Here is a 19,778-nt window from a genome sequence, read left to right on the forward strand (position 1 = left end):
CACATTGTAAAAAGAAAAAAATGTGCAAAAGCAGTGCCTGCCAATGCTAACCTGTGCCTTATACCACACTTATTGCATGTTCCTCGCCAGTATAATCTGGATTCAAGTTAATAATTTAGTACTAATCATCCTCTTATCGTCAGAAAAGGAGAGTCTATTTTGAATCATAAGGCAACTGACCTTGAAGGGAAGTTTCATATATGTAGATTTTGTACATCATCCAAGGCTCTCCTCCTGTGGATTTCTTGGTTCTACCTGGGTCTCAACGTGCAGTCCTCAAGTGTCAGTCTCACATGTTTCTTGGTTTTCAGGTTTATATAGATTTGTGTGTTTTATTCCAAATAATAATCTCATGGTTTCATAGGCAAGTAGAACAAATATTAAAAAAATTAGTAGACTAAGGCAGGGGGATCAAGAACTCAAAGCTAGCTTGGGCGACAAAGGGAGACCCTGCCACAAGCAAAATAGCTAGTTAAACAAAACAACTGAGTCATATCACAACTGCAATACTGAATGTCATCTCTCTCAATCAATTCTGTTGTACCACAGAGTGCCTGGGTCTGCAATTCGTTTCTTGAAACATTACTATCAAATGATATTCTCTAGAAGCATGTGAATTACTCATTTTGTACAAAGAAAAAGCTGTGAATTAAGTGTAAAGCCAAAAGGTTTAAGTTAGTTCCTGAGACTAAACTTGTGATGTAAAACATTAGTTGATAAAGGACCTATGAAATAATTATAATTTTAAGAGAAGAATTTAAAGTATATTTAAACAAAGTCATGAGAGGTGAATTTAGACTTAAAAAATTTACTAGTACTGATGCAGAAATTGTTAGTATACAATACACAATAATAGTAATCATGATAATAATATTAATAATAAAAACAGTCATACACTTTTGTGATGTTAGGAAAGACTTTGACATATGTGTCCTAATGAGTTGATGTGATTCTGATGACCACTGCATGGATCTACTCGACCTAAGAACAAGAAAATAAGAAGGAAAAGGTGGTTTTACTTATCTAAAAATCATACATAATCTGGACTTTATGAAAAAATATTAATCTTTTTGAGAATTAAGACCATCATTATAGCTAATGTCAAACTTATTTGTGAATCAGTGACAGCAATTTGCTTTGAAGATAAATATTTAAATATTTAGCTGTCTTGCCTTTTTTAATTTACATTTTTTCTTTTCTTTAAACTTAAAGAGGCAAGCTTTTCATTTCAAAAAAGGAATAATTTAGTTAGTACAATAACAGCAAGGAAGTACAATGATCTTACTGAGTTTTTTATGAAAAGTGAAAAGTTGAAGGTTGTTTTACTTTAATTAATATGTCCTTTTGTGGAATCGATTCTAGAATCTGATGGTTTTCTGTTTACAGTGAAAATTACTGTTTTGGTGTGGATTATTAACTCCTTTCACTTAGTTTTCAGTGATTGTATTTGTGTAGTTTTCATGCTGGTAAAATAGAATATGGAAATAATGAAAATTACAGCTATACCTAGAGGATTAAATTTAAAGAACAAATTTTATTAACTATACTTGAAAATAAAATGTTTTTGTATAAATCTTAGCATCAAAATTGCTTTCATAAGAATGTTCTAATGAAAATAACCTTGATTTTTATTAGCCTGTTTTCTTTTTTAAATCACACTATGAAGGAATGATTAAATCAAATGTAAAAGTATAGAACAATTTAGCAGGCTTAATAGTCTTACAGATAAGATAGAAATGTTTCTGCAATTATCTTAAGAGTTCATGCTGAACTGACTTCTCTCCTGTAAGCACTACACTATTTTCACCTTGTTCTGTTTCTCTAAGGAAAGTTAATGTGTTTTTAAGACAGTTCATCGAATCATTGTTAAAAACCCTTGATCACACTAATTCAGTTGATACTTGAGCAACTATCATCATCCCCTTCGGAGTGACTGATCTGGACAGAGCTCAGAGAAAACACATTTTTATTTGTCAGAACACTAGATTCTCCTAAGCAACAATAGTATATTTCTCAGGCTTCCTACAGATACTAAAAAGAGGGCTCCTTTAAGAGGTATTTTCCGGCCAGGTGTGGTGGTGCACACCTTTGAATCTAGCATTCAGAAGACGAATCCTCTCTGTGGGTTTGAGATCAACCTAGTTGACTTAGTGAGCTCCAAGTCAGCCAGGGCAACAGTGAGACCCAGCCTCCAAGAAAGAGAGAGGGTGGGGGAGAATACAGATACACTATCATTTTATTTCTTATATTTTTGGTTGCAGATGGTGTTTGTATATTTCTAGTTTACAAAATATATGCTACTTACTCTCATGTATGAATCATAATCAGTGTGTTTAATTTCATTTTGCCAACAAATGCCATTAGTTTATTTTCTGAATTATATGACCTCCACGCTCACTTTTGAATAGAAAATAAAAGTAAAACCAAAGAGTATGGTACTTCTTCTGATTATAATGCATAATTAACCACTCAAAGTAATAACTTTAAGACTTTCTTTCTCTTTCGCCTTTCCTTCCCTCCTTCCAAGCTTGCCTCTCTTGCCTATAACGCATAATCATTGTTGCATGGAAAATGCAAAGAAACCAGAGCATGATACTGATTTTCATTATGTTTCACAATCATCAGGTCACCATGGACTTTTTCTGCCTTATTCCTTTCAATCCCTCCTTCCCTCTTCAGCATGCCACTTCGTCTTCCTTTCATTCTTCATGTTCCCATTCCTCTCTTTGAAGAAATAAAAATATTCTAAATATGGTGAAATAAACTTTAGAATTAGAGAGTAAGGACTGTTTGTGAAGATGATTGTGATCCAATTTATAGGTACAAATAATCTCAATTTAAAGCCAATACCAAATAAATGCTTCAATTTAGTTAACTCATATGATTAACTCAGATCTCTAGTTTCCATTAGAGAACATAATAATTATCTTCCAAGGTGGCTACATCTCACAACTTCAAACACCTATGGAGAGTTGGTTGTATTTAATATCTAGCATGTTACTTCCATTTCTTCTTGTTCCATTTCATAATATACAATGGAAATTTTTGTACTTAATAACACAAATTTTCTACAACCCAGTACAAAATGAGTATAAGAAGACTTTTGTATTTTCCCCTTAATAAACCAAAAGTAAAAGTAGGTTAAATTAAGTGTACTAAATATTTTTAAAAACTGTAAAACTGTAGAGGCTTCTGTATTCAAATTACTCCACAGATTGCTTTGTCGTTCATCTCTATTTATAAGAATCCTAGAGACCGAGGACAGTGCATGGGATTTATGCAAAAAGTAGAAGACTTAGTAACGGAGTAACACTTAGTGTGAGTCTTCATTCTACAATTAAACATTAGCATGTCTACCTATATAAGTCAAAAAGATAGGGCATGTTCATCCTTATACCATCCTTATGATTCTCTGTTCTAGTTAATTGCTTAACTAGTTCTGAAAATTATCAGTTCAAGAATTATTACAAAAAGAAGGATTTTACTGTACAAGGTTGTAATCTGAAACAACAAGGCTGAAGAATCTTTCCTTTTGTAAATTGAGGCTGACTGTATTCTGTGAGTGTTCCCACCTCTGATGTTGTTAGGAAGGCAAACTGCACTTAGAGAGATATGTCTGGCATTTTGGATTCGCTACAGCATTTGATCTTACTCTGTGAAATGCAAAAAATAATTTACAATCACCTGAGCTCGGGGGGACACATTTTCTCTCAGAAGCCATCTCCAACTAACTGGAGCAACTCCTTGAAGACCTGTGTTCAGACATTTCCACCTTGAAGAGGAATACCCTGGTCTGATTGTTACATTCACCACGAGAACAGGACAGTGAAGAACAATAATAACACCATGGGATTCCTCTAGTGAGCTGTATTTGTGTTGTTTTTAGCATTGGCAGTGTTATGAACAAAGATCATACTTACATCCTTCCATGTTGTTTAGTTACCATGTAGATGAGAAAGGTTGAGGACTGTGCACACAGTCTTTTGGTTCCCATGGGAACACAGCCCTACTACTACTTAGCACAAAAAGGACCATTTCATAGAAATAAAAACACAGTATTCACCTGCTAGCACTTCTCCAAAAATAAAATAACTGTGTTTAACCTTCAGTTAAAAGTTCTTCACTTTTTTTTTTTTTTTTTTTTTTTTTTTTTTTTTTTGGTTTTTTCGAGACAGGGTTTCTCTGTGTAGCTTTGCGCCTTTCCTGGAGCTCACTTGGTAGCCCAGGCTGGCCTCGAACTCACAGAGATCCGCCTGGCTCTGCCTCCCGAGTGCTGGGATTAAAGGCGTGCGCCACCAACGCCCGGCAAAAGTTCTTCACTTTAAAGTAATTATTAATTGTGAATTGGAAATATATTGATTATGAGGGCAAAGAGACTATTCCCATGATCAGTCTAATATGATGTGTTTGGTTAATATAATATATTTTTCACAGTACTTGATATGTTTTGAGTTTGTCTTAACATACTATATTTCTCTGGGGAAATACAATCATATCCAAGAGTATCCAGAGGAGTAGGAAATTGATTTGCAAGATTAATTTACTATAATCTTTAACAAGAATATAAAATTTCAAACTTAAAAAATAATTAAAAGGTAAGTACAGCATTCTTTTTTAGAAAAGAATAAATAAAAATCAATAAATGTATTCTCAGAAGTAAAATATTGACACTGAATATAACTTTCAAATATTTCTTGAAAGAATGTTTCTTGCCACAGTGACACATAAAAAACATGTTGTGTCATATACGTTGAAGTTAATCAGAATGCATACACCCATAAATTAGGGATAGCTTTAATTGGTTAATGCCTAGGATGTAATTAGATAGAGTCAAAGTAAATGAATCCTTATTAGTCACTGGGTTGCAGTGTACTAGAAACTCTCTGCTTGAGCCCACCAGAAATCTGCAATTGTGAAGTCATTCTGACGGTAAATTGATATTTTGGGAGGATGTGCCACTGCTCATAGTGGGACACTGCTCTACACTGCTAGAACACGTCATAAATCCTGGTGGCACAAACCGTGAATCTGTTCTACTCCAAAACAAACAAAGCCTGTTTTATTGTACATATAAAGGAAACCTGGCCCTGTTAGGTGTTCAGTATGTTAAGTGAGAAGTTACACTTTTAACTTACCTAATTATAAAAGTGATAAGGATTTGACTTTTCAAATCATATGGTCTGTGCTTTGAAGCTCCTCTTGTGGGCTACCATCCATGACAAAAACCTGACAGGGACTGCTGTCTGTGTTTTACCCTTCTCTAAGTGACGTCATTTACTGTGTCCTGGAAATCACTTCAGAAAATCACGTTAGTCTACTAAGCACTTTAGATGAGGCAATTCCATGAAGCATTCCAAGATTATCACAAGGAATTGCTCTCATGTGCCATAAAAGAAAAATGAGCAGAATATGGCCTGCTGAAGGAGTTACAGTTTGACAGCCCCTCCCACAGAAGCACTAAGGCCACCCAGTGACAGTTAGCTCTGGTTAGCACTCACGGGTTGAAAGCCTAACAGTTGCCACACTCGGGGTGCGTGGGGCCATTCGCATGTGTGTCTCTCAACCGATGATGAGGGTTTCGGAGCCGATGCTGGACATGGACATGGGAAACTACAGCGAAGTTTTGGACCCGACTTACACAACTTTGGAGTTTGACACCATGCAGATTCTGTATAATTCCAATGGTAAGTTTTCATATGTAAGAGAAGTAAGGCCCTGAGGAGAAGGAAATGGGGCTCCTTGAGGTACTGGCTTAGCTTCATTGCTGGGGAACCCAAGAATTGCTTTGAAGGCCACAAATCTGAGGCTTTGTGCATCATCATGAAATTTAAATTCATGTTGCCGTGGCTTTTTAATATTAGAGGTAGGATAGCTTATATTTGTGTTATAAAAAGTAACCTTGGAGTTCTATATGAGCCAGTGGGGTAAGAAGCATAGTTTCAAGGGCTATTTCATTTGCTGTACATAGTAGTAATAAGTAATTTTGACAGATTGGCCTTGAAAATACATATTCTATGCAATATTTCAAGAGGCTTATGGGCATCTTTACATGGGATGCTGGGGAGTTTGCCGATTTCCCCCTCCCTCTGATCCTTTTAGAACTCATGATGATGATGATGAGAAACTACACTGAAAATGATTGTGCAGTCTTGTGCCGGCCACAGATATTAAAAGAAATAAAGGTTTATATTATAACCTTAGGTGGCAGGCTAATGTTTAGCTTCACAGAACTCTTGGTGTTTATCTACTGTAACATTTTAACTTTAACTAAGACACAGATTGCTTGGGGTTTGGGTCTTTATGTAATACAGCTTACTATTCACTCTGAATGTATATTTCTTTTCTAAGGAGAAAGTTTACTCAAGGCAGGTTGTGACTGTTATAACTTAGAGTTATGTATGCTATGGGAAAGGTGTATATGTGTATGTGTGTCTCTGTGTATGCTTGTATAGTTTAGGACTTAGGAATCATCTTATGATTATCTTAATAATCTATTGAACTGTGAACTTCATTTATATTTTCAATAAACAATACCCTAATAGTGGGGAGACTTTTAGAAATTGAAAAACCCAATTCTGTAATTTCACACACATACACAAAAATAGAGTGAAGCTATATTGTAATTCTTAGGAAGACACAATTTTGATCAGTAAAGTATTTATAGTAGAATCAGAGTTTTTAATGATAGACCACAGATTCACAAGGAGTAGGTATGGATGTTCCACATATATCTATTGTATTTATCAGTGTATACTAACATAATTCACATTCATAGTTACTTATACAGTAGTGTCTAACTTGTTTGCTAGTAACAACATTGTCAACTGCATGTAAATATAGCATTAAACATGAAGCCAGAGTTGAATTTGTTTTTAATGTTATCCAATAGAGTACAGTTGATTCTAGATACTCGATTTTGAAATAATTTTTATTATTTAAAACAACTTTTAAATTTAACTATGTTATGATGATATTCTTCCCCTCTCCAAGTTTGTCCAGTCCTAGCCCCCTCCCTACCCACTCAACTTTAAATTCTTTCTTAAAGAACAAACAAAACCCCAATGTAGCAATAAAAATTCTCAAAACCAAGAAATTAAAATAAAACAGCACCCAGAAAGAAAAACAAAATAGAACAGTATGACAGCAGCAAACCCACACAACTGTAAACAAACCACAGGACACAAACACTGGGAAGTCCACTGGGTAGGTCAACTGTTCCTGAACACGAGACCTTCCCTGGAGTGCCTGATGTGCCCCCACTCCACTGGAGAAAACCGATGTTCCCTCTCCCAGCAGGCAGGCATAAATGATAGTTCAGTTGTTAACCTTTACACTAGTGACTAGATTTTCATTCAAACGTTTTTTTAAATATAACAAAATAAAACATAAGATAAAACAAAATGATCATATTGAAGTTGGACAAGGCAAACCAACAGAAGGAAAAGAAACTAAGAAAAGGCACAAGAATCAGAGACACACTCATTCCCACACTCAGGAATGCCATAACAGGACCAAACTGAAAGCCACAGTATCTACATAGAGGGCCTGGTGTAGACCTGTGAAGGCTTTGTGTATACTGCTTCAGTCTCTGTGAGTTTACAGGAGCCATGGTTAGTTGATTCAGAGGGCTTTTCTCCTGGTGTCCCCCATCCCTTCTGGCCCTTACACTCTTTCCACCTCCACTTCTGGGGAATTCCCTGAGCTCTGAGGGGAGGGATTTGATGCAGAGATCCCATTTAGGGAAGATATTCCAAGGTCTCTCACTCTCTATGTAATATCTGGCTGTAATTTCAGACACTTCTAACTTCCACATTGCTAATACCTTGTTAAAAACATTAAAACATTAAAAAACATTCCTAATATTTGTAATCTGCATTTTATGATGCCACATCATTAATTTTCAATATATTTTTATCAAGGTTTTTTCAATTTTATGAAATTACATATAATGCTATTTATCTATTAAAATAGAGCATACTCATAAGTAGAATATGTATAATATCACATAATGTAATTAACATATGCCAACTTTTAAATTTGTCCATTTTTATTATAGATACAATAATGGTTTATTATTATTCCTGTGTTATGTATTCAGTTTATGTTTCATTAATATTTTATGGTTGAATCTATGACCTTGTGCTTACTAGGCAATTGCTTTGTCATTGAAGTATATCCCTAGTCAACCAAATTTAAGTTTTAACATAATGCCTAATGTATTTAATGTCTTTGAGTTCATTGGAATTTATGAAATATTTTCAACAATTATGAAATATCAATTCATTAAAAATTTTTATGTATAAAACACACACACACACACACATATATGTATACATATATATATATATATATATATATATATATATATATATATATAGTATTTTTTCTTAAAACTGTATTAGATGTTCCACTGTGGCTGGGCACAATTTGGTGAGGTGGGACACAGTAGGATGAGGAACACAGATGAATTGTCTGGCATCATGATGTTGATATTCTGTGTAATGATGAATTCATGAGTCAACCCATTTGTAGTGTAATTCCAGGAAATGATAATGTACCTTGAAATAATAGGAGTTTGTGGAACTTTAGGCTCTGCTTGAAGGATAGATGAGAGATGACTATGAATTCTTAAAGAAGATTCATGCTGAATGTGAGAAGTGATCAGAAACCTTAGAATTAGCTTAAAGCGAGACTTGGAAAAGTCCAGGCAACTAAAAGTACAGTTTATGAAATCAGGTTTTCCATGAACACAAAAGTGTAGTGACCAGTGGACAGGATGAAAAAGACAGTGGGCAGTGAGAAGTGGAAACAGCCAGAGTAGGAAACATTGGAGTGCAGGCCATCTTGGGTTATGGTGAAATAACTTTCTAATGAGAGGTCATAGAGGTCCTGGATGGACAAAGGTGACATGAAGTGGCTGCCTGTTAGAAAATAAAGAGAAAAGGAGTCCAGGACACAGTAAGAAAATTATTTAGAAAGCTATTCTAATAACACTGGGAAAGGATGATGGTATTGGATAAAAGACTGAAGGTGAAGGTGAAAAGTGGGGTGAATACTCACCTTAAATATGGGGTCACAAAAATAAATGGTGATAGAAAGAATTCATGAAAGACACCCACAACTTTATCTCTGTTGTGGAGCCATTGACTTTTATGAGGACAACTGAATGAGGCTGAAGATCCACTGGGGGTTGTGGGCAGGAAATCTAAGTTCTCTTTTCAACTATTATGCTTACTAGGTTTCAAAATGAAATTCTTACATAGGTTCTTAAGTCTTTAACACTGTATTCTATGGTGTTATTATGGCATAAATGAAATCTGAGGATTTTTCAATCATACAGTTGATATCTCATGTCATGAGATTGCAGGAGATTCCCTTGGGGATGGTGCTAGTTAGGGGATTGAGCCCAATAGTAACCCAAAATTAAATGACCACAAATATGTGACAGAAGCTTGAGGAGGATGCTTCCAGCACTTGAAAGGAAGGCATCAGTAAGGGATCCTCCATAAAGCAAAGACTGGCCTACTGGTGCGCAGTAGAGCACTGTGCTAAGTGGTCAGCGACACTAACTCTCTCATCTTTCTTCAACAGACAGTTCTGCCCCAGAGACCACAAGTATGAATACCACAGACAGTGGTGTCAACTGTCTGTGTGCCATATGTGGAGATCGAGCAACAGGGAAGCACTATGGGGCATCCAGCTGTGATGGCTGCAAGGGATTTTTCCGGCGCAGCATCCGGAAAAGTCACGTTTACTCCTGCAGGTATTACTGGAGTGCTCATTTTAGCAAAGTTTTCTTTTCTTGTGTCTGAAGATGCCGTGGGGATGTGAGAAAAGTGAACTGAGCACTTTCATAACTCCATAACTCGAAACAAAAGTGCCAAGCTTCAAAAAAGTGTATGATTGTAGGTGCAGTTCACATTCACACCAGTAGTTCCATCCTATGAACAGTTTGCGACTTGTAAATGTGTATAAAGAAATTCATACACCTACCACCCAGTTCAGAGCAATATAGTTGAACCCTCCAGTGGACACCTCCCTGGCCACTCTGTCATTCTCCTCAATGTTCCAGGAGGAACCACCATTTAGAATTTAGGGTTAATCTTTCCCTGTGTCTCTTTATTGTTTTATCGCATGTTCATACACCACTAAACATTTGTAAATCTGTTTAAATGGTTTCTTAAGATGTGTATATAGATTGATTTTTTTCATTTCCCTTTCAGGGTTGCTATATCCTAGATCTTTAAGCACAAAACTATAAAACTACAGATGATTTTGTAACTTACCAACTCAAAGGGTGAATTTGATTTTTCACTTCAAATTAATTCTCATATTAAATCTTACATAATCGACAGTGTTTTGTCTAGATCTCATTTAATTACTTCATGTGTCCATACATTCCTAATAGTCTTTTTGATATTACTTAGTCAATATTGTAGCTCATTTTAAGTTTAGGTATTGATCATGATTGACTTCTATGGTAATTCTTGAATATAGATTGTTTAGGTTGAACTTGAACTTTTGACAGAATTCACTTATTTTAACAGAAGAAAATCTGGTTTTATTCTATCAGTAATAGATATTATCACTGGTTGTCATTGTTACTGTTTGGTTGGAATAGAGATTAAATTCAGGGCTTTCCACATGCTAGCCAAATACTCTACATTACCAGTCCAGCAATGCTGTTGTAAAAACTAGTTGGACACTTGAGAATTCCCAATCAGTAACATTAGACTGTTCAATGTTGATTGAAATTTCAATTTGAATTTTCAATGAAAAATATAGGCAGCGTTCATCTATTCTGTGCGTACGTCAAGATCTTGAACATGTGATGAGCTTAGTTTTGCTTGTAATAAATTTAATACATAACTCCACTAATATCTACCTCGTGTTGTCTTATAATAATTTTTGTAGGGGAGTTTGATGTAGGTTTATAAAAATGCAAATCCTCCACTTTTGAAATATGACAAAGAGAAGAACATTTAGATGGTATCGTGTATATACACAAGCACATTCCATAGCTAAGTATGAATCATCTCCTCCACCAAACACATTTTCACTATGGCTACATGACACACATAGAGTTCTTCACGTTAACACCTAAAGGAACAAAGGAACATAGAGGTTCCAGTGTTCTGAGTCATGTGCACTATTAAAAGTAAAACACATCAACATGAAAAGTGATGATTCTGACAGTGGAATCTGATGATTTGCACATTTCCTTTATGGGGTGAGTAGGGAAGAATACCTCCCAGAACATTTTTTAGGGTTTTCTAGTCCCCTTGGAGCAGAAGCAGGTAGATGTTTTGTGCCTGTCTGCTGTCAGCTCTCTAAGCTTCTTTACAGTTTTGAGTATCAAGAAAGCTCTGTGATCTATTTTTTAATCACTATTATATAGATGCAAATTGAGAGACCTTATGTCTCTTTAGTAAAATTTACTTGTCTCAAATGCATCACATTTCTTAGACTGATAAATTCTAATTTGACTTTATTAGTCCTATGATGCTGAAGCTGGCCTTTCCTTTCTAATGTACTTAAATCTTCTACTTCAGTACTATTCATGGATGCTTTCTATAACATTTGTTAATGTTCCTGTGTACTTGTTAGATTGCAATTTCTTTGAATGGAAAATATAGGCAGCATTCATCTATTCTGTGCCTACGTCAAGATCTTGAACATGTGGTGAGCTTAGTGATGCATGTTCTCCTACTTTTGCTGTTTGATTAATGTTAATTAGATGTACACTTCTTGCGATTTCATCTGATTTACTCTACTGAATCTCTTCATCCCCATATTAAAACAATGTCTTCTTTTCTTACTCTGAGAGGACCACCCACTTGGAGCTTTTTTCTTACTTAATGTTAAGTCACTGTTCATAAATTTTAATAGGTCACAAAACACATTCTGTTGCCCTCATCATTTAGTAATCATCTGTAAGAAATGAGGCAAGAGCATCACATGTAGCTAGGAACTTAGATTTTAGCATACACAGAATTGTGTGACTATCGCTACCATCAGTTAAGACTAGAATTTAGTTACTCTGTAAAGAAGATCCTATTAGGATGTCCTCCAGTTTCCCTAACTCTATGTCAGTGTGAAGAAACTGTTAATCTACTTTCTGTTTCTACAGATTTGCCTTTCTGGACACCACACTAATGAGCCATGCACTATGGGCCTTTGGTAGCACCTCTTCTTGGAAGTGTTTTCAAGGTTCATGAACATTGTAGCATGTCTGTGGATCCTTCATTCTTGCTTATTAACAAATAGCACTGTTCCATTGTCTGTGATTCTTATCTACTTATCACTCCAACATCTTGTTCACTAGGAAAATACTAATCTGGAAATAGGTCTTCATTTTTTCTTGGGTATACACAATAGCTTGGAATTGCTGTGTCCTATGTGTAACTCTTTGTTTAACTTTTTGAAAAACCACTAAGCATTCTCCCAAAGCAACAGCAGCATTTAATATTCTATCCCATAGTGTATAAGAGTTTCATTTTTTTTACATCTTCATCAACACATGTATCCCCCTCATTCTGGGCTTTTTAAAGAGAATAAACCAAAGCATCATTAAGAAGTTACATTTTCAGTGCTGTTCTCAATAGTCTGTAATTTGATAATTGTAGTAAATCTCAATCCAACTCAGTCATTTAAAATTAATAGAGTAAAAATATTTAAAAGGAAAAAAAGACATGAGTGTAAAAGCTATGAATCATGACACATTGTCCACCATGCTAAGATTGTTTAGCAATAAACATCAAAATTTATGTGGCAAAAATTTTAAAGCTAGGTTTGACGTTTGTGACTCATAATTATGTACACTAGCCCAAAATGATGTAGTCATTCAGTTTTATGTTAGTATAAAGACTATCTGAGGGGTGAGCTGTGCATTGCCATGTATGTGCCTACCATGAGATGTTCAATTTCTTAGAGAACTACTTTTATATGTGCTTTGTATTGAGCCTGATTTGACTGCAATTACTTAAAGTCTAATTGGTTGCTTATGTGCTTTTTTGATAAATGATGGGTTTCCGTGAACTAATGTGTGCTTCCTGTTATAGGTTCAGTCGCCAATGTGTTGTTGACAAGGACAAAAGGAATCAATGTAGATACTGTCGATTAAGAAAGTGTTTTCGAGCAGGAATGAAAAAAGAAGGTAATAATAATGATGATGATGAAAATTAACATTATTGATGAAAAGTGATAACAATGTGCAAGAATTCTCATTAATCATATAACCTACTTAATAAGCTCTGATTTCTCTCAATATATTAATGGGGAATCTGTCAAAGAGTTCCTAGAGTTAAAGAATTTAGCTCAAGGATACACACTCAGTAAGTCATAGAACTAGAGTTTATCTGCTCTGATTCTGACACCACCCTCTACATCGGCAAAATCTATAGCTCTTAAAATCTGTAGATTAAAGCTATGGATGTATTGTATACACAATTTTCATTCTTACTAACAACCCACTATCTTTACTCATCTCATGAACATCAATTACATATCATTTTTTATGCATTCCTCAATTTAATAATATTCATTGGACGTTGCTGTTTCCCAAACGCTGTTCCAGGTACTGAGATTTGAATTGAGGACTTGATAGACAAGACAGTCCTCTATCTTGAGCAGTTTGTATTCTATTCAATAACAGTGGCAGTACAGAGATGGAATTAGTGTATGTTGGTTTTATTTCTGTCATGTTAAGTCATCTCATCCTATCTTTTCTCATTATGATATGTCTAGAGACAAGAGTGTTACACATCCCCAGCATCTGGCAGATTTAGCAGCTGTAAGATTTTATGCCTGCAGTTTGTTGTGTGCCTGTGCCTGTCATATGCAAAGAGCTGTTTTCTACAAGAAGATTACAAAGTTAAAAAAATAAAGTGAAATCAAATCATGATACTGCAGAAGCATAAAATATATGAAATCCATTTTGGACATAGCTATTTTTCTCTTAACTCAGTAATTTAAAATCACAAAAATTTTGTTAGCTTTTATTGCTTTGCTGATCTTAAAAGAATATTACTAAAGAAAGTTCACTAAATTGAAGAGGCAATTTCCCCTTTCACAAATGACGTAGGTGAGGTCCCAAAAGCCCCATAGGTAGTTGATGGGAATAATTGCAATATTTATCAAATATCTTTTTGTCTTATTACCTGAAGACCAATCTTTACCTTAGAAAATTGTAAACAACACCAAGCCTGCATTTCCCCTTTGAGTCTTAGGAAATAAAATTACCTTTTAAAATAGTGAAATTACATCTTCTACTGTTAGATTAGATATTAACTTTTGAGTTTCAAAATTGATATATCTCACTCTTCAATAAATAATAGAACTTAATCTCAACATTAATTAAGTGGAAACAGAAATGTGGATTTTTGTAAAACTTGAAAACAATGAAAATACTGTAAATGCTTATGATATATTTCAATATTTTTATAAAGTTTGATCATATGGATGAAATTTAGAAAAGCAGAGAAATATCTTAGTTTTTAATTTCTGTATATGTATTTCCACATAAATTGAAAGTAATTGAAATAATTAGCTATCAGTAAGTATGATTTTTAATATAAAATGTTAAACATTTGATTTTCCCTAAAGATGTCTCTGTAGACAAAAGCCCTCTCTTTTTCTGCTAATTTAACAGAGTCAGTAGTTGCGACTTGTAGGTCTCTGTGACATTGATGTAGAAATTGGTGGATTTCTTTGCTGGAGAAAATTTTGGTAGTTTGATATCTACAGCCATACTACCCTGAATGAACCCGATCTCTTCATATTTCTCACAGAACTGATTAAAGCATTAACCTAAACAGTTGGGGGGGGGGGTATAGGTCTTGTTTTCTTGTCTTTGGTTAATGGGAGATCATTTTATATCCTTATTTTTGAAATTTAACATTGACATCTGACACTTTTTCTATGAGTATATTTATATGCAAATTTATGGAGTAACAGTTTTTTCTTCCTATGCTTAAAAATTTGGTTTTCAATAAGGGTTTTGGACATGTCCATTATTTATTTTTACCTCTCTGAATCAAGGAAGCAGGCCTACTTATCTCAGAGATATTTTCTATAATATAAGGGATGACTTTATCTGTCAGAGAAGCAGATATTCAGGCTTCCATCTTCTAGGGAGATACCTCAGATGGTGCAATGATTTCTGAAGCTAACATCAGTGGACAATGTTTTAAAAAAGTCACAGACTTGATTAAAGCCATCATAACTAAAATAAAGTTACTCTCCATTTTTGGTAGTATTTTATGCTTTAAAAGAAAATAGGAATTTCAGAATCTATGACTCACCTCTCCTGATAGTGGGTATCTTATTATCTTTGACTGAGCCAACCTGGCAGGCAGTATTCCTCATTAGTTACAGTTTTATTAGCTGTGAGAGAATAGAAGACCATCTTATGAAAAACACAGCATGTCAAAACTGGGTGACCCAATAGTTCCCAACATACAACCCATCACTAATTCCAAGTAACTGTATTTTATGAGCTATGTCCACAAGCTTGGCCATTCCTACCTTTAAAAGTGATTCAAGAAGAATCTTGAGAAACCATCTGTGAACTTCTGTGCTTTTCCTTGTTTCTAACCATGTGTCCTAGCCTACATTAGAGATATAACTAATAATAACTGGGGTTTTCTTCCTTAGCTGTGCAAAATGAGCGGGACAGAATAAGTACCAGAAGAAGCACATTTGATGGCAGCAACATCCCCTCCATAAACACTCTGGCACAAGCTGAAGTCCGCTCTCGCCAGGTACTCACCACACCTCAGCACTGGCTCTGTTCAGTAGAACCCAGTGTCTGCTGATACAAAGTGCTGTAATCTGAGTTCACTGTTTTGTGCTCATTTGTTGCTAAAGTTAACCTAGACAAGCTCAAAAGTATAACTTTGAAAGTAGTAGGAGAATCGCTGACTTAATTTTGAATTTTTTTGAACAGGACCCTGTCTTTACATTGTTGGGATGTTTATTTATGAAGCTGCGTAAAAATAAAACACCATGATGCTCTAGTGGCAATATTTTATTGGTTGAATCTGTGAAATCAACTGCCACAATTTTGAGGGACTTTGTCATCAGAGTTTCTTTCCTCAATTTATGTCTGAACTCAAGAAGTTGACTCACTACCTCCTGAGGGAGCGGGTGATTCTGAGAATTAAAGGCAGAATTCACAAAACAGGGAAGAAAGTAGATTTCTTTATTTTCAAATTTTAGAATAAGAATATCAGGTGTAAAGTTAAAATGGTAAATCATTCATTTTACACATAAAACCCAATCATTTAGGAGTCTGATATATAATCTTTTGAAGAGAGTATATTTTAGCATTGCCTTTATTGGAAGTGTTCGGGGTGTTTGTCTATGACAAAGCAAATCATGAAATAGCTAAGTAGTTAATCAGGTCCTGTAAGGAGGCAATGAGTCTCCTTTCGTTCTTGATAACACAGGAGTAAAATGATGAGGTTACCATCGCATTATCATCACTATTACTTGAAGATTACTTGATGATCCAATAAAGCATTTAGAGCATGACTTAAAGGGGAGCTGGAAGGACACCTCTGGGTTCACATGACAAACACGCACACGCGCGCGCACACACACACACACACACACACACATTCACATGTGAGTCCACGGTTAAAATTAGTTTTCCAAGACATTAATTAGGTCGTATTTGCTTTCTCAGGAGAAACCATTTTAAAGTCTCATTTATATTTTCACACAGTCAAAAGTGATGTGCAATTCAAAAATGATTATCATTGTGTGTTAAGCTTTCTACCATTGCCGAGTCAAAGGTTTGTTTCTTAATTTTGTTTTTATGGCCTTCTGTTTAATGTGGCATCACCAATATTTCTAGTTTCTTCTCTAAATATTTTTTACCTTTTATAAATTTTATCCACTAGCTATTTTTCATCAAAATCAACAAATTAAAGATGGACTCACAGTAAAAATAAGAGTTTTAACTAAAAATAAAATCACAGAGTTTATTTCTTGTGGTTACTATCAATTTCTTTATGTAACCAGTTTGAACTATAAAATTTCTCCTAAAGCCTAACCTGGTTTATAGATTTGGTATTTAAAATAAAATCATACACTCAGAGTGTGGATTTATATACATGTTTTAATTTAGCTTTAAGCCAATAAAGATTTTGTTTCTCATATCTGATATTAAAGTACTATGATAATAATAATTTTTGCTTCCATGCTGTTTACTTTATGTAGTCATAGAAAAAGGATTATTGTCTATCCAGTATTTTCAATGATAAATTAATATAATGTTCTATTAACATTAGATCTCAGTCCCAAGCCCCAGTGCCAGTACTGACATAAACGTTAAGAAAATTGCAAGTATCAGTGACGTTTGTGAATCTATGAAGCAGCAGCTCTTAGTCTTGGTGGAATGGGCCAAGTACATCCCTGCCTTCTGTGAACTGCCCTTGGATGACCAGGTAAGACTTCCAAGAAATCATGACTCCCTTCGAAAGTGCTTTTGATCTTTGCCAAGATCCTGTGCTCTTTGATTTACATTTGTAATTTGGTATATTAGACAATGGATGGACTATTTTGTGAACCAAACACAGGGTTTTTCTCATCTTTTTATTTCCTTATTCTGTCAAGAGACAGAACTGTCTTGTGTCTATTGTCAGGCTCTAGCAAAATTATTAATTGGTTAAGAGTTGATCAGGACAATCTTCTGCGGTCTTGGGGTTTAAATATTTCCATGAGGAAGAAAGATAAACAGCAAATAACTCCACTCATGAAGTTTTTTGGCTGTTAGAGGAGTAAATGTTTGGTAAGTTGGAGGAAGAAGGTGGTGTGCCTTGATGTCTTGAGTTTCCTGAAGGTACCGAATGAGGTCCTTCAGAAATGCCTGGAAACTCCTTGACAGAAATCAAGTAGGATGTGTTGGTGTCTTGGTGGATCCTTTATATAATTAACATGTAAGATTTTTCTTTTGTGCTATCAGTTTTATTCTGTCACTTACTGTATTTAAATATAGATGTGGCATAATGTCCACAGTTTCCATTCCTGAAATCTACAAAGAAAAAGAAACTAAGATATAGGCTTTTTTTATATGCATTTTTAAATTTGCCATATTTACATTAAGAAATTTTAATTAATAATTAGAAACTTAGATTTCCTCATTAGTACATAAAGATTTATTTGGATTTGATTCACTTCGAGCTTTTCTTCCTAAAGCCTGTATATCTTTTTGTAGATAAAAATAGTCTTAAAATTTGTATTTCTTTCACACTGAAAGAATTAGTAAAACGAAGAGTTTAACCCAGGATGTATACAGCCTCTGACCAGTGCAGTTACTGACACAGGAAAACCTCCCCAAATATAAGAGAAAGCAAGTGTGATTATGTAAAAATCAAGGAAGATGGAAATAGTCACATACCAGAACGGAACAGACTCATCATAGGAAGTTAGCAATTATATTTCTAAGAAGGTATTTTATTTCGTGACAGGAAAAAGTTTCATGAAAACTGAAATCACTCTTACAATGTTTTGTAACTCCCTTCCTGGAGTGAGTCACAGTTATTGACATGTCATAAAGATAGCTTGGCTCAGAAGATTATGCCAGAGTGAATAATGCTAAATTGCTAAAACCTGCCAGTCTCACCCCAAGCAATATAAGTAGGGTTGTGTTATTTATCAGCTTTATATTTTTTATAATCGTTCGTCTTTAAAACCTACTGACATATATGAAGACAATGGTCCAAATATTGGGAAATTGAAGATCAGTAACTAGTTAAACAGCTTTTGTTTACTGCTCGTTAATATTAACAACATAACATTAGTAGTTATGGTTAGTGAATGCCTGTTGTGGGTAAGGCACTGGGAATGAACTCTCAAATGTGTGATCAAGTATGTTATTCCATTTAATTCTTTTAGGAGCTCTGTGGGTTAGGTGTTATCTCCATTTTACAGTTCCTGAAACTGGACCCCACATCAGTTTATTCCATCCATAAATCCATGAGATGACTATTTTTATTAGGAGACTACTGGTTTCAGTTAGAATCTGAGGGGATCCTGCAGTAAAAGTGAAGATTGCTTCATTGGTCTCATAAACTTTGTGGTCTATTTTGGAGAGACTGATAATAAAAAATATACAAATTATGAGTAAGTTGACTCTAGGTGGGGATAAGTTCTATGAAATTCAATAAAATGGAACAGGATGAGTAGGCATGGGATGGAAGGACTTTATGGTGGGAATCAGAGAAGACATCCCCCAGACCAGAATGGCGAGGGCCAAGGTCAAAGGAGAAGAATTCTGAGTCCATGAACGCTATGCCGAAAGGTTCTCAGGCAGGTGGAGCAGCATGAACAGCGAGTGTTGTAAGATAAAGCAGGAGGAGGAGGGAAAGGAGATAATGTCCACTCACCTCGTGTCACCCCTGAGGCCACAACTGAGAAATCTAGATTCAATTTTAAGGACAATATGAAACCACTGAAAAGTCTTTAGCAGAGATGTGACATTGATTCAGCTTCTCGTATACACACATGAGCACTCTCATGTGTGTATTCGAGAAGCTAAATCAAAGATGCATGAGAAGATGTAATGAAGAAGTAAAAATAACCATGGAGTGTGCAGGAGTGGTCCAGGACACAAGTGACAGCCTGGGCCAGGGTGGAATCCCCTGAGAAGAGAAACAGCAGATGGATTCAGTTTACTCGTTAATAAGCATCCCTGAATAGTTGGAGAACACTCCAAATAGGCTCCTGTTTGGACACAAACAATCATGTTTGGAGAATGGTACCATTTCCAACTG

General features: G+C 35.1%; 1 protein-coding gene across 4 annotated transcripts in view; it reads left to right on the forward strand.

Moving 5' to 3' along the window:
- Hnf4g (hepatocyte nuclear factor 4 gamma) overlaps positions 1 to 19,778 on the forward strand; it is a 136,231-nt gene that overhangs the window by 106,014 nt on the left and 10,439 nt on the right. For 3 of the 4 annotated variants that reach the window (XM_076563774.1, XM_042270770.2, XM_076563773.1), the window contains 4 exons: positions 9,592 to 9,763; positions 13,062 to 13,156; positions 15,655 to 15,761; positions 17,295 to 17,450. In XM_076563774.1, the coding sequence (XP_076419889.1) occupies positions 9,618 to 9,763; positions 13,062 to 13,156; positions 15,655 to 15,761; positions 17,295 to 17,450 (504 nt within the window). In that variant the 5' untranslated portion in view covers positions 9,592 to 9,617. Of the gene's footprint in view, positions 1 to 5,436; positions 5,685 to 9,591; positions 9,764 to 13,061; positions 13,157 to 15,654; positions 15,762 to 17,294; positions 17,451 to 19,778 lie in introns of those variants that run through there. The other variant, XM_076563772.1, reaches the window with a different exon arrangement.

The sequence above is a fragment of the Peromyscus maniculatus genome, chromosome 2 (assembly GCF_049852395.1).
Source record: "Peromyscus maniculatus bairdii isolate BWxNUB_F1_BW_parent chromosome 2, HU_Pman_BW_mat_3.1, whole genome shotgun sequence".
In the NCBI taxonomy this organism is placed as follows: domain Eukaryota; kingdom Metazoa; phylum Chordata; class Mammalia; order Rodentia; family Cricetidae; genus Peromyscus; species Peromyscus maniculatus.